Source organism: Oryx dammah, unplaced genomic scaffold (assembly GCF_014754425.2).
Source record: "Oryx dammah isolate SB20612 unplaced genomic scaffold, SCBI_Odam_1.1 HiC_scaffold_21, whole genome shotgun sequence".
Taxonomy (NCBI): Eukaryota; Metazoa; Chordata; class Mammalia; order Artiodactyla; family Bovidae; genus Oryx; species Oryx dammah.
Genome location: NW_024070205.1, coordinates 61,403,355 through 61,418,405, shown reverse-complemented (window position 1 = coordinate 61,418,405; position 15,051 = coordinate 61,403,355). Strand labels below are relative to the sequence as shown.

At 38.7% G+C, this 15,051-nt stretch overlaps 1 protein-coding gene across 1 annotated transcript in view; it reads right to left on the bottom strand.

The window, feature by feature from the left end:
* Positions 1 to 15,051, bottom strand: part of USH2A (usherin) — a 922,740-nt gene that overhangs the window by 139,375 nt on the left and 768,314 nt on the right. Inside the window, exon 60 of the mRNA XM_040262869.1 lies at positions 8,636 to 8,990. Coding sequence (XP_040118803.1) covers positions 8,636 to 8,990 — 355 coding nt within the window. The remainder of the gene's footprint in view (positions 1 to 8,635; positions 8,991 to 15,051) is intronic.

The following is a 15,051-nucleotide window of genomic DNA, read 5'->3' as shown; positions in this document are numbered from 1 at the left end:
TACTAGGGTAGGGTAGGGTAGGGTATTAGAAAAAAGCAGAAAGATAACAGAAGCCTAATAAATGAACAGTTGAGAGCAAACAAAGTTCTTTACAATAAAAAATGGGTTGTACCAACACGTTGTTTTGTGTGACATCTACTCTGCCATATTTTGTATCAGAATGAATGATGTTATTACTCATATTCTATAATGTGAAAGTCCCAACTGACACAGAAAGTATGGCTATTGTTTTTATCACTATTTTTTCTTGATTTTGGAACAACAGTCACCAAAGTAGTCTTTTTAGATAACTATATTTCCCACAGCATTTCTTTTGACTTATCAGTGGATCTGGGGAAAAATGCCAAGAACAATCAAATTTAAGAGCTCCAACTAACTCAAGATCATATGTAAAGAGCAATAATATTTTACACTAGACTAAGCCAAAATGAAAATGGGATTAAAAATAAATCATTGATTTATTCACAAACTCCCTATCTTATGGCAATTATAAAGAGTCTCATTTTTCCCCCTTACATATCTACTTAATGGTAAAGAGATTTGCAACAACCACATGGGGACATTTTGAATACTTCCTCTGTGACATTGGGCAAGGAAGTTTGGCAATTAGAATCTAGAAACTAGAGTCTGTAATTCTGGATTTTATTTCCAGATCAGAAGCCAACTTTTAGTGACCCATATAATTTGCTTACTCCTCAGCACCGCATGCTTGATTCTACGTACAGAGCGAGGGACCATCTATCTTTCAGGGGACTGGGCAAGTGTCTAATCTGGGCTTGATGTTTTATAACCCTGTGGGGTGAACAGGGATATAGTGACAGCACAGACTAACAGGTAAACCACTTTTGCCTTTCTGTCCCAAGTTATTTTTGCCAGTGTGATGGCAGGTGCCAGGGAGAAAAAGCAAACACATCTGAATGGTGGCAACAGTACCGCCAACCTCGCCAGGAGTGTTCCCTGTAAATACCACCATGGAACTCTCCTGTGCCAAGCAAGGCTACATGCAGTTTCTCTCCTGACACCACACAATTCATCACCGAGTTAATTGGGAGGGGGCTTAAGGACTTCTACCTAAAGCTGGTTTTCAGTAGAGGAGGGGCTTGGTTTGAAGAGATCCTGACGAACTAGATATCTCTCTCTTCCCCTTATAAGAATCTCTGTAGGTCCAGAGATGAAACTTTTCATGTGATTAGGAGAGAAGCCGGTAATACATTAAAAGCCATACTCTTTCCATTTCGTCTCTCCTGCTGCCTCTGCTGCTGCTGCTCCTGCCAACACATATGCTCTCCACCCCCATGGAGGGCCCCCACTGCCAGTTCTCCATCCACTGCCACCATCAGGAGGACTCATGCATTCATTGCACCTGTTTTATGAGGCTCTCCCAGCTACGTCCACCTGTCTATAAACAGCTCTGGGGGGACTCTGGGACAAGTTAGTGATGGCACGACTCTACACACAATTTATTGGTGACTTCTCGTGGGGGGATGGGATCCCAAGAGAAACAAGAGAGGCATTAGTGACACCTCTTGCAAGTATGGGAACTGGATTGCAATCCTGGATGGTGGGGATGGATTCTGTATCTCACAAATTGAAAATGTAGTTCCTTTGCTCTGGTGTATTTCAGCCACAGCTGTTAATAAAACAAAAAATTGGAAAATATCCTAGGAGAGGCACAGAAATGGAAAGAGGCAGTGAAGACATTTAGTTGATGTAGGAATTGGAAAAACAGTGCGTAGAGCCAGGAAGGCTATAGAGAGATTTAAAAGTAAATCACCATAGAAATGGTAAGGACCTAACAGAAGCAGAAAACTAAGAAGTGGCAAGAACACACAGAAGAACTATACAAGAAAAGTCTTAATGACCTTGATAACCATGATGGTGTGGTCACTCACCTAGAACCAGACATCCTGAAGTGTGAAGTCTGGTGGGCCTTAGGAAGCAATACTATGAACAAAGCTAGTGGAGGTGATGGAATTCTAGCTGAACTATTTCAAATCATAAAAGATGATGCTATGAAAGTGTTGCACTCAATATATCAGCAAATCTAGAAAACTCAGCAGTGGCCATAGCGCTGAAAAAGGCCAGTTTTCATTCAAATCCCAAATAAAGGCAATACCAAAGAATTGCCACACAATTACACTCATTTCATATGCTAGCAAGGTTATGTGCAAAATCCTTCCAGCTATGTTTCAGAAATTTGTGAACTGAGAATTTCCAGATGTACAACCTAGGTTTAGAAAAGGCAGAGGAACCAGAGATCAAATGGCCAACATTTGTTGGATCATGGAGAAAGCAAGGGAGTTCAAGAAAAAATATGTACTTCTGTTTCATTGACTACATTAACTATATGGATCACAACAAACTTTGGAAAATTCTTTCACCTGTCTCCTGAGAAACTTGTATGCAGGTCAAAAAGCAACAGTTAGAATTGAATAGGGAACAATGGACTAGTTCAGAATTGGGAAAGGAGTACATTAAGGCTATATATTATCACCCTGGTTATTTAACTTATATGCAAAGTACATCATGCAAAATGCTGGGCAGGATGGATGGATTCACAAGCTGGAATCAAGATAGATGGAAGAAATATTAACAACCTCATGTATGCAGATGATATCACTCTAATAGCAGAAAGTGAAGAGGAACTAAAGAGCTTCTTACTGAAGGTAAAAGAGGGAAGTGAAAAAGCTGCCTTGAAACTCAACATTCAAAAAACTAAGATCATGGCATCCAGTCCCATCACTTCACAGCAAATAGAAGAGGAAAATGTGGAAGCATTGCAAGATTTTATTTTCCCGGGCTCCAAAATCACTGTGGATGGTAACTGCAGCCATGAAATTAAAAGACACTTGCTCCTTGGAAGGAAAGCTATGACAAACCTAGATAATATATTAAAAATCAGAGATATCACTTTGCTGACAAAGGTCCAAGTAATCAAAGCTATGATTTTTCCAGTAGTCATGTATGGATGGGAGAATTGGATTATAAAGAAGGCTAAGCACTGAAGATTTGATACTTTTGAACTATGGTGCTGGAGAAGACTCTTCTAAGAGTCCCTTGGACTGCAAGGGGATGAAACCAGTCAATCCTAAAGAAATCAATTCTGAATATTCTTTGGAAGGACTGATACTGAGCTGAAGCTCCAGTACTTTGGCCACTTGATGTGAAGAGCTGATTTATTGGGAAAGACCCTGATGCTTAGGTTGAAGGCAAAAGGAGAAGGAGGGGGCAGAGTATGAGATGGTTAGATAGCATCACTGACTTAAACGACATGAATTTGAGCCAACTCAGGGGAGACTGCGGAGGACAGAGGAGCCTGGCATGCTACAGTCCATTGGGTCTCAAAGAGTTGGATATGACTTAGCAATTGAAAAACAACATCAACACATGAGCAGCAGAAACTCAGAAGCAAAGAAACTTATAAGCTTAGTAGTAAAAAATCTGTGTCTCAGACTTGACTACTCTCTTCCCTCAGAGTCTCTGCCCAATAGCCCAGCTGCATGACAGACTTCTCTCATACAGTAGAAGGTAGTATAGAGTATTGGCAAATTGAATAGAGTACTCAATGACTATTTGCCAAATTGGATTGAATGGTCAATAGCATGTTCTTGAGCCTGAGGGTCCAATATACTAGTATAGAAAGAAGTAATGTATTTTGAATAGGAAGAGATGAACCTCAAATATAGGAGGAGGGATTTGGATAGGCTAAAAGGAACATTCTTCTCTGATAATGAGGAATTGGAAAGAAGAACCTCTAGAATCTCCTTCTTTAGGTATCTTTAAACAATGTTCTCTTGGGGACATAGGAATGGATGAAACTCAAAGACAATAGTCAGTTTTCCTGATTACTTCTTTCAAAGATGTCAGTCCATAAAGAGTCATGGAAACTTGGTCTAGTGACCATAATGTCATAACTCTAGCCTGATTGCTTTGTGGAATATGTCCTTGATTGCTAAAAAGTTCAAATGGGACTTTTCTTGATGACCCTAATGAAATTTCCTCTTAGGATATTTAGGGACAAAGATCCAGATTTTGGAGGACCACTTTGGACACACACACACATACGTAAACTCAAAAGGAGAATGCAGAAATACTGTTTCTCAATTATTCTGGCTCTTCTTTTTAACACTGCAAAGATTAATCTTTAGAAACATGGAGGAATAAAATAATATTGGTCTGGTAGATGAATGTTGGGGAAGGCCCATATACCAAGAGACACATAAGACTTAAAGCTTGAGGCTATAAACCTTCCTCTTTTGAAGGAACTTTTTAGCATGATAAAAATGGAACCAAACAGATTAAAAAAAGAACATAGTTCATTGAATACTTTGAGTATTGTGCTGTAAAATGAAACTGGATATGAAGGGATGAGGGCTTCCCAGGTGGCTCAGTGGTAAAGAATCCACCTGTCAGTGCAGGAGATTCAGGAGAAGGGGGTTCAGTCCCTGGGTGGGGAAGATCCACTGGAGAAGGGAATGGAAGCCCACTCCAGCACTCTTGCCTGGGAAAGCCCACGGTCAAAGGAGACTGGCGGGCTGCAGTCCATGGGGTTGCAAAGAGTCAGACACGACGAGCAAATAAACAAACAACAATGTGAAGGGATGACTTAGAGGCTAAGTCATGTTGGAATTCCAGTAGAACTTTCTGAGAGATTAAATGTTTAGGCTCATATCTATGAAAGCCATATTTAAAAGATTAGAAGTTTAATAATTGTACTATTGATGCTGTCAATAAAATATGTTTACATTAAGATGTCTCATTCAGAAAGCTCCTGTCAAGGATTTTTCAGTATTCTTCTTTCAGGGTGGAAGTTGAGGACATGAATACAAGGGTATGGTGGGAGATAGATTTCCCCATGGAACTTCTACACTTAAGAATGTTGCCTCTAATCTTATAATGAGGGCACTATTAAATGTAATATAAAAGACCATGATATATAAATAAGTGTCAAATAAAAAAATAAATTCTTAACTCTAAATATAATTTTCGAATATAAATTTCAGCAAAATCTTTTTGGATCCACCTCCTTGAGTAATGAAAATAAAAACAGAAATGGGACCAAATCAAACTTACAAGCTTTTGCACAGCAAAGGAAACCCTAAACAAAATGAAAAGCGAACCCACAGAATGGGAGAAAATATTTGCAAATGAAGTGACTGACAGGGGATTAAACTCCAAAATTTAGAAACAGCTCATGCAGCTCTATTTAAAAAAATAAACAACCTAATCAAAAAATGGGTAGAATATCTAAATAGACATTTCTCCAAAGAAGACATACAGATGGCCAAGAGGTATATAAGAGATGCTCAACAGTGATAATTATTAGAGATATGCAAATAAAAAAAAATTAGTGTCACCTCACACCAGTCTGAGTGGCCATCATCAAACATTCTATAAACAATATATGCTGGAGAGAATGTGGAGAAAAGGAATCTTTTTATACTGCTCATGGATATATAAATTGGTACAGCCACTATGGAGAACAGTATGGAGGTTCCTTGTAAAACTAAAAATAAAACTACCATATGGTCCAGCAATCCCATTCCTGGGCATTAGAGTTTTCTAATTTGGAAAGACACAAGCACCCCAATATCCACTGCAGTACTGTTTACAATATCCAAGACACAGAAGCAACCTAAATGTCCTTTGACAGAGGAAAGGACATAGAAGATGTGGTACATATACACAAGGGACTATTACTCAGCCATAAAAAAAAAATGAAAGAATGACATTTGCCACAACAAGGATGGTCTTAGAGATCGAATTTCTAAGTGAAGTCAGAGAAAGACAAATGTGTGGAAATATATTCCACTTATATGTGGAATATAAAAAAAAATGATACAAGTGACCTTATTTGCAAAACATAAACAGACTCACAGACTCAGAAAACAAATTTATGGTTACCAAAGATGAGATGTAGGGGAGGAGGGGTAAATTAAGAGCTTGGGATTAACATATTCAAACTATATATAAAATATAAAGCCTTGCTGATAGTCAACAAGGATCTACTGTATAGCATAGGAACTCTACTCAACATTCTGCAATTACTTATATGGGAAAAAATGGATATATGAAAAAGCATGACTGAATCACTTTGCTGTGCACCTGAAACTAATACAACATTGTAAATCATCTATATTCCAATATAAAACAAAAATTAAGTTAAAAATGAAGATTTCTTTAATTAATACATTGCTTATTTCTTAGTCATATGAGAAATTTGAACATTGGATAGTGAGAAAATATTACATTCTATTCATTTATGAAGATTCTTCTGGAGTTTCATTAAAATATGTTTGCCTCACCTTATTTAGGTATTTTGGGTATCCTCTATAAGATAACTTTCATGTAAATTGGGCTTCCAAAACTGGAAACATAGAAAATGATCAGTCTTTGAAAGTGATGCTTTATGTTGTCCAGTTTTTCTTCCTTGTGAGGGGTTTTCATATTTAGGACAGTCATCGCACATTTTGAAAGCCATGTGTATTTCACTCCCAAGACCACAATGTTTCATCTCTCCCATGGGACCCCTTCAGTCTTAGGGTTTCCTGCTGACCTCCCAGAGCATATCTTTCGGTCTTTCCTATTTTGTTAATATCTGCTACCTGCCCATCATTCTGCTCAATGCTGGGGAGAGTCAGGGCTGCCAACTAATATCCATGAGACATAATTTGATTAATTTGGAGTTTTACAGATCTTTACTAAGATTAAATTTTTTTAAATAAAATAATAGTCATTAAAAAAATAAAAAATAGAGAATTACATGAAGCAAAATGTAAAACTGTCTCCTCTCTACAGGTAGCCTTATTGATAAGGGCAGAGAAGTTCCTTGTCCCAATATATCTCCTCTCTATACTTACAATATTCTAGAACTTTTTATACAAATAGAATCACATTTACAAATTTTCCAGAGCATTTCTTGTTTAACACTTTTGATGTATGATTTTTTCATGTGTTGTGGCTTGTGGCCAGTAGGTGGTGGGGTTCGGGATCTGAATCCCAGTGTGGTGAATATTATGGGCTGTAACCCACTACTTCGCTTACTTTTTAGTGTTCAATTCTCATCTCTGCAATATTATAAGAAAGAAAGCTCCCTGAGAGAAGGACCATCCTGTTTTTTGTATTTCCTATAGAACATAAGGCTATGCCAGGTACAAAGAAAGCTCTCAGGAGATAGAAGGTAAATTGAATTAAGGAGTGGTATGGGCCAGAGGAGGCCAACCCTGAAAAATCACCATTAAGTTATAGTGCATGTGATGTATATGTATAACTATATCTATTTATCTAGATAGGTATATCTAGAAATTAAATTTTCTTTTTCCTCAAAGAGTCAATAATATCATATTTACATATGTGACATGTCTAATTTTATCTGAGCTTCATCCCTGTGAGGTGCAGAGGGAAACATTTAATACTTCTATTTAATGGGTCTGAAAGTCATGCAAAGAGAGATCAGTTATTTTTTGGCAGTAACACAGATTAACTATGATCTGAACACTGGTCTCCAGTATCTCCTATACTTAGTTCAGTATCCTGTCCCCATGACTACTTTGCAACTTTTGCACTTAAAAATTCCCATATATTTAAGCATCAAGTAAAGAAAAATGATAAGCCAGCTAAGGAAATTAATGTCAACATATTAACCATATAAGTACCTGTTCTTATACACAATGGAATATTTCAGCCATAAAAAGGAACCAAATTGCGTTAAATATACAGCGATGGATAGACATAGAGACTGTCATGCAGAATGAAGTCAGAAAGAGAGAAACATATATCAATGCAAATATGTGGAATCTAGGAAAATAGTACAGGTAATCTAATTTGCAAAGCAGATATTGAGACACAGACATAGAGATCAACCATATGGATACCAAGGGTGAAGGGAGGGGTGATAGGATGAATCGGGAGATTGGGATTGTCATATATATACTATTGATGCTATGCATAAAATAGATAACCAAAGGGAAAAAAATAGATAACAAACAAGAACCTATTTTATAACACAGGGAACTCTACTCCACGCTCTGTGGTGACCTAAATGAGAAAGGAAATCCAAAAAGAGGGGATATATGTATATGTCTAGCTGGACCATAAAGAAGGCTGAGCACTGAAGCACTGAAGAATTGATACTTTTGAACTGTGGTGCTGGAAAAGACTCTTAATAGTCCTTGGACAGCAAGGAGATCAAAACAGCCAATCCTGAAGGAAATCAATCCTGAATATTCACCAAAAGGACTGATGCTGAAGCTGATGCTCCAATATTTTGGCCACCTGATCTGAAGAGCCAACTCATTGGCAAAGACCCTGATGCTGGGAAAGACTGAAGGCAAAAGGAGAAGGGGACATCAGAGGATGAGATGGTTAGATAGCATCACCAACTCAATGGACATAAGTTTGAGAACGCTCCAGGAGATAGTGAAGGACAGGGAAGCCTGGTGAGCTACAATTCATGGGGTTGCAAAGAGTCGGACATGATTTAGCAATTGAACCACAACAATAGCTAATTCACTTTGCTGTACAGTAGAAACTATTAATAACAGAACATTGTAAAGCAGGTACACCTCAATAAAAATTAATTTAAAAAATCTAAGTACCTGTTATTCTTTTTTTTTCTTTTTTCTAAAGTTCTTACCATCACTGTGAAAGCATGCACAGCAGAGAAGTTCAAGGTCGAGTTATCAGTTTTCTGTTGGTAAACCACACGATACTGGAAGATGATGCCATTGGGAGAGTCCGGCTCAGTCCAGTTCAGCAGAACTGAATGGGCACCAGTGACTTGAGCCCAAGGTGCCGGGAAATCTTGAGGTGGGGCTTCCAGAGTCCGTGCTGACGACCACAGACTCTCCACAGAGCCCCTGGAGTTACAGGCTCTGACCCGGTACTCATAGAGCGTGAAAGGCCTCAAAGTGTCTGCATTGTCAATAAATTCAAGGGCTCCTTCCGACCAGACAAACACAAGGGACTCCTCTTCAATGCCAGTAGGACGTCTGAAAGGAAACCAGGAAGGAATCAGTGACACTGCACACTCAAGAAGGTTTGTGGACAGAGTAAGAAATTGCTTTTTAGAAGAATTTGTTACAAACTCAATTTTTCAACAGTCCCATTAACAAAATGAACATGGTAAGTCTAATAATAGGAGTTTGCTTCAGAACTCTTTAAAGGGTAAAAGTCAAATTTATTTCAGATGGCTTCTCCAAAACCTAGTAAAAAGCAGAGTATGCTCAAAAAATTCTTTCAACTAAGGAAGGAATTTAGTCCCATCTTTAGATTTTACTGATGTCAAAACTAGGGCTCATGAAACCAGACAGAAAAAAACAAGTAACTATCACTTTATTGTACATCTGAAACTAACACAACATTGTAAATCAATTATATTTCGACCTTCTCCCTCACCCGACCCCCCAAAAACCCCTAAGGCCCATGCAAACTCTTTTGGTACTCAATATATAGAGCATTGGAGAAGGCAATAGTAACCCACTCCAGTATTCTTGCCTGGAGAATCCCATGGACACCAGAGCCTGAGGAGCTACAGTCCAGGGGGTTGCAGAGTCAAACACGACTGAGCAACTAACACCCACACACACGTAGAGCATTAAATGTCTAAGTAAGAGAAATGGAATTGTCAGTTGTTAGAATGACCCCCAATATGTAATATGGTATTTTATTTGGAACAGATACTTGCTAATCTGGGTATAAAATCATGATGCAGATCTGACCAGAATGGGAAGTTTCCGAGGAATTGTGGTCGGTCTCTTTCTGTGTTACCAGCATCTGAACCCAGTAAGCTCAATAAAACTTTTTTTAAAAATTAAAGTATAGTTAATTTACAAAGGTGACTTAATTTCTACTATACAGCAAAGTGATTCAGTACATTTTTTTTAATATTCATTTCCATTATGGTATATCTGAGAATACTGAATGTAGTTCTCTGTGCTTTACAGTAGGACCTTGTTGTTTATCTATTCTATATATAACGGTTTGCATCTACTAACCCCAAACTTCCAGTCCAAATAATTTTTGAATGAATGGCCCAAAGGCATATAATTCCATGGCTTTTCTACATCTTTGCCTTGTCTCTATCAACCCTTCTTTCCTATGAGGATAAGTATTCTAGGATGGGGAAGAATTGTACCCAAGGGATGACCCTTTCCTCGTTTCACTTCATCTCCAGTTGAGAAGAGATTGATGAATAAATCAGTATTTTCCAGGCTGTTAGGGGTATTTAATTAACTCACTCTTCAGATGCTGGGTTGTTCACACACTGCCATATCAGATTAACCATCAAAATGGAAAGGGTTATTAAGACAAAGGAAATGACAGTACCTTTCAAGAAAAGGCAGGATATTTAAAATCTTTAGCTTTGAGAATTTGATGATCCTCAAGTTTATAAGTCACTATGACCTAGGAAAGAGCAATGACAGTCTACCTGCTGGAGGCTGTGGGGAACTCACAGATAATCCCAGTGACCTGCAATTATGGTTCAACAACCCACCTCATTATTCCTTGCCACCATGCCTGGGCCAAACTCTGCACCCAGTATACGTGTGCAGCCTTTGTACTTGTTGCTGATACCAGGTACCAGGTGTGACAGTGGGACGGATCCATTCTAATGAGGACCACAGGGCTCACAGCCAAAAACTGCTCTCGGTAAGTTTTTCAAAAGGTGTTTGCTGAGAACATGATGTAGTAGACAAAAAGATGAACTTCTATGGGAAAATAAAATGGTCTCTTTTGTCTGGCTTCAAACTTTCTACAATTGAATGAATTTCTGTTAAACTCTCATGAATTCCTACATTGAGGTATAGCCACAGTTGTCATAAAACTGACATTCTATTAAAAAAGTAAAGAAAAAACAAAACAAAAAGGAAAAAATGTAGGAGAAAACATAAAAAATAAAAGAACACACACACACAATGGATATTCTTTTTTTTAATTTACTTTTTTAATTGAAGGATAAGTGCTTTGCAGAATTTTGTTGTTTTCTGTCAAACCTCAACATGAATCAGCCATAAGATATATACAAATCCCCTCTCTCCTGAACCTCCCTTCCATCTCCCTTCCCAACCCACCCCTCTAGGTTGATACAGAGCCCCTGTTTGAGCTTTCTGAGCCATACAGCAAATTCACATTGTGGATATTCTTTAAAAAATTGCCTGAAAGTGTAACTTTTAAAAATCTGTACTATGTAAGAGATAAAGTATTATGTTAGCCCCAAGTTTATCCACCAAAATAGCTGGAGGATGCAGCCTAGTTAAATATTCAGTTCTGATAAGAAATAATTAATATTATAGTGAGGTAACCATGGGAAGGACTGATGCTAAAGCTGAAACTCCAACACTTTGGCCACCTCATGCGAAGAGTTGACTCATTGGAAAAGACTCTGATGGTGGGAGGGATTGGGGGAAGGAGGAGAAAGGGATGACAGAGGATGAGATGGCTGGAGGGCATCACCAACTCGATGGACATGAGTTTGAGTAAACTCTGGGAGTTGGTGATGGACAGGGAGGCCTGGAGTGCTGGGATTCATGGGGTCACAAAGAGTTGGACACGACAGAGTGACTGAACTGAATTTAACCATTCCATCTGTGGTATTAAAAAAAATAGGACATTTTTATGTTGAATGAACTCTGAATAGAAGATGTTGAGTAGACAACAATTATTTCTAATTTATTTAAGATATAAGCTTCAACTGTTCATTTAACTGGAAGTGTTTCTTCCTGAACAGTCTGTGTGCAGGAAAATCACATTTCCAGTTCTCTCTGAAGAGCCAAATTGTTGGCTCTGCTTAAGCTCATGTGGGAGATACTTCAGTAATTTCCTCTTCTAATTCGAGTTAATTTAATGTTGCTTAACACTTAAGAAGAAAACAAAAATATTATTAACCCAGGAACTATATATTTTAAAGGGCATTCATACTTATGTTGTCTTCATGTAGTATAACCTTTTAAAGAACTCCCTACCCTCTTGGAATGCCAGTAGTTCTTAGTGCTTATCTTCAAAAGCAATCAAAATAAAATCCTATAATTTAATGCATTTCCCATAACAATTTAAGATTATGAGACTGCCAACCCTACCTCATGAAGAATATTAGAATACTCTGCATTTAAATAAATAACCAGAAACACCTGTAGTCACAGGAGATGGGTTGCAGGCCTTGCCTTGCCACACCATTAAATGACCTTGGGCAAACTCACCTGTATTCTCTAGTTTTCATTTTACTTTGTAAACTGGAGTAAATAATCTTATAGTGCATAATGTCTAGAATTTTGGTAAGAATTAAATAATTCTTATTTAATTATGCACATGAAAATCACTGGATCAAATGTAATACATAACACAAAGGAAGTTATCATTGAAATGATGCCCAAAGCCGTAAGAGGGTGTGGAGAAAAGGGAACCGTCCTACACTGTTGGTGGGAAGGTAAATTGGTGCAGCCACTATGGAGAATAATATGGAGGTTCCTTCAGAAACTAAAACTAGAATTACCATATGATCCTTGCAATCCTCTGAGTACAGATCTGGAAAAGACAAAAACTCTAATTTGAAAAGATACATGCACTCCAGTTTTCACTGCAGTCCTATTTACAGTAGTCAAGACATGGAAGCAACCTAAATGTCCATCAACAGATTAATGGATAAAGAAGATGTGGTACATATATACAATGGGATATTACTCAGCCATAATAAAGGACAAAATAATGCCATTTACAGGGCCTGCTGCTGCTAAGTCGCTATAGTCGTGTCCGACTCTCTGCAACCCCAAAGACAGCAGCCCACCAGGCTCCCCCGTCCCTGGGATTCTCCAGGCAAGAACACTGGAGTGGGTTGCCATTTCCTTCTCCAATGCATGAAAGTGAAAAGTGAATGTGAGGTCGCTCAGTCGTGTCCGACTCTTAGCGACCCTATGGACTGCAGCCCACCAGGCTCCTCCGTCCATGGGATTTTCCAGGCAAGAGTACTGGAGTGGGGTGCCATTGTCTTCTCCGTTACAGGGCCTAGAGATTATCATACTAAGGGAAGCAAGTTCAGTTCAGTTTAGTTCAGTTCAGTCACTTAGTCGTGTCCGACTCTTTGTGACCCCATGAATTGCAGCATGCCAGGCCTCCCTGTCCATCACCAACTCCTGGAATTTACTCAAACTCATGTCTATTGAGTCAGTGATGCCATCCAGCCATCTCATCCTGTCATCCCCTTCTCCTCCTGCCCCCAATCCCTCCCAGCATCAGGGTCTTTTCCAAGTTAGACAAAGACAAATACTGCTTGATATCACTCATATGTGAAAACTAAAATGTGATACAAATAAACTTATTTATAAACAGGAATAGACTCACAGATATAGAAAATAAACTTATGGTTACCAAGAGGGAGAGATGAAGGGGAGGGATAAATTAAGAATTTGGGATTAAAATATACACACTACTATATATAAAATAGATAAATAACAAGGTCCTACTGTATACCACAGGAACTATATTCAATACCTTGTAATAAACCATAATGGAAAAGAATCTGAAAAGAATATATATATGTACATACACATATATGTGTGTATATATATATAAAACTGAATCAATTTGCTGTACACCAGAAACTAACACAACACTGTAAATCAACTATACTTCAATTAAAAAGAAGTGATGTCCACAGCCAATATTGAGGAAGACACATCCAGCTGTTGTGTAAAGGCTGCATTGAACAGGGAGTGACGCATGTCATCACACAATGAAGTCATCTCAACAGTCTATATGAGAATAAATGTGAATCCTGAACCAGGCTCCTGGTAGAGGAAGTAGAAACCCAGGTGATTTAAAAAATGCTTTAAAAAGTCTGAATCATCCCACTTTCCTGAGTGAGTATCTGCTCTGGTGCTGGGGAAAAGACTTCAAATACCTTCCAAAAATTTTAAAGCTTAATTGCATTTAAAACTCTTCAGTGATTTGTCATGGAACTGGTCTGTGTTTATCACTCCAGATTCACCTTCTGAGATTTCTATTCCAATTTTACTTTCTGGTCAAAATCCAATGCTTAAAAAAATCCAGTGCTTAAAAAACCATCCAATCCTTGCCCATGTTTCCCTTGTATTCCATGATATTTCATGCTTCCATGCTTGGATATCTGTTAATCCTGTTCTGCAATGCCTTGTTCCGTTTTCCCTCATTTTTCTCCTCCTTTCTATAGGCTAACTCCAAATCAGCTTATAAAACTCAACCCCCATTTTGTCCAGTAAGTCTTTCCTTTGCTTCTCTCTCACACAGGGTTATGTATTTTTTGCACTGACAGCTGCCATGTCCAACTCTTTGAGACCCCATGGACTGTAGCCCACCAGTCTTCTCTGCCTATGGGGATTCTCCAGGCAAGTATACTGGAATGGGCTGCCATTCTCTTCTCCAGCGGGTCTTCCCAATCCAGAGGTTGAACCCAGGTTTCCTTCATTGCAGGCAGATTCTTTATCATCTGAGCCATCAGGGAAGCCTCAAACAGGGTTATAATATCCTCCTATGTGCTCAGCCTTTTCCTTATGGACTCACTTGTCACCATGTATTATAATAGACGTTCCTTTTTTATATGTCCCCTGCTATCCCACAAGCTCCCTGAAGGCAGGGACTCTACTTATTCTTCCACACGCTCTCAGCACCTAGTGTAGCATGGCGCACTGTGGTGGACAATGAGTATTTTTTGAAGCAGTGACTGGATACCAACTGGTTGACTAGAGTCCAAAATTTTGGTTCCAAGAAGAACCAGAGGAATGTTCTCATTATTAAGTTATTGTCTCTCAACTCTAAACCTACCCTTCTATATTTGGCTTTATGAGAGTAGGACGGGGACTCCATCGTCTACGTTTCTGCTCTGCCAGCTGACTCTATGTTGAGCTCTGCCAATAGGGGGTGCCAGGGGGTGACGCCAGAGAACTGAAAGGAAAAGGGGAATTGGCTCCTCCCTATCTGCTTCCTGCTTTCTTGCTGATTACATAAGGTTCTCTCCAAGGAGGATTTTTCACCTTGGAGGAGGTAGATCCTTCTCCCTTAGAAGCAGATAATTCAAGTGTG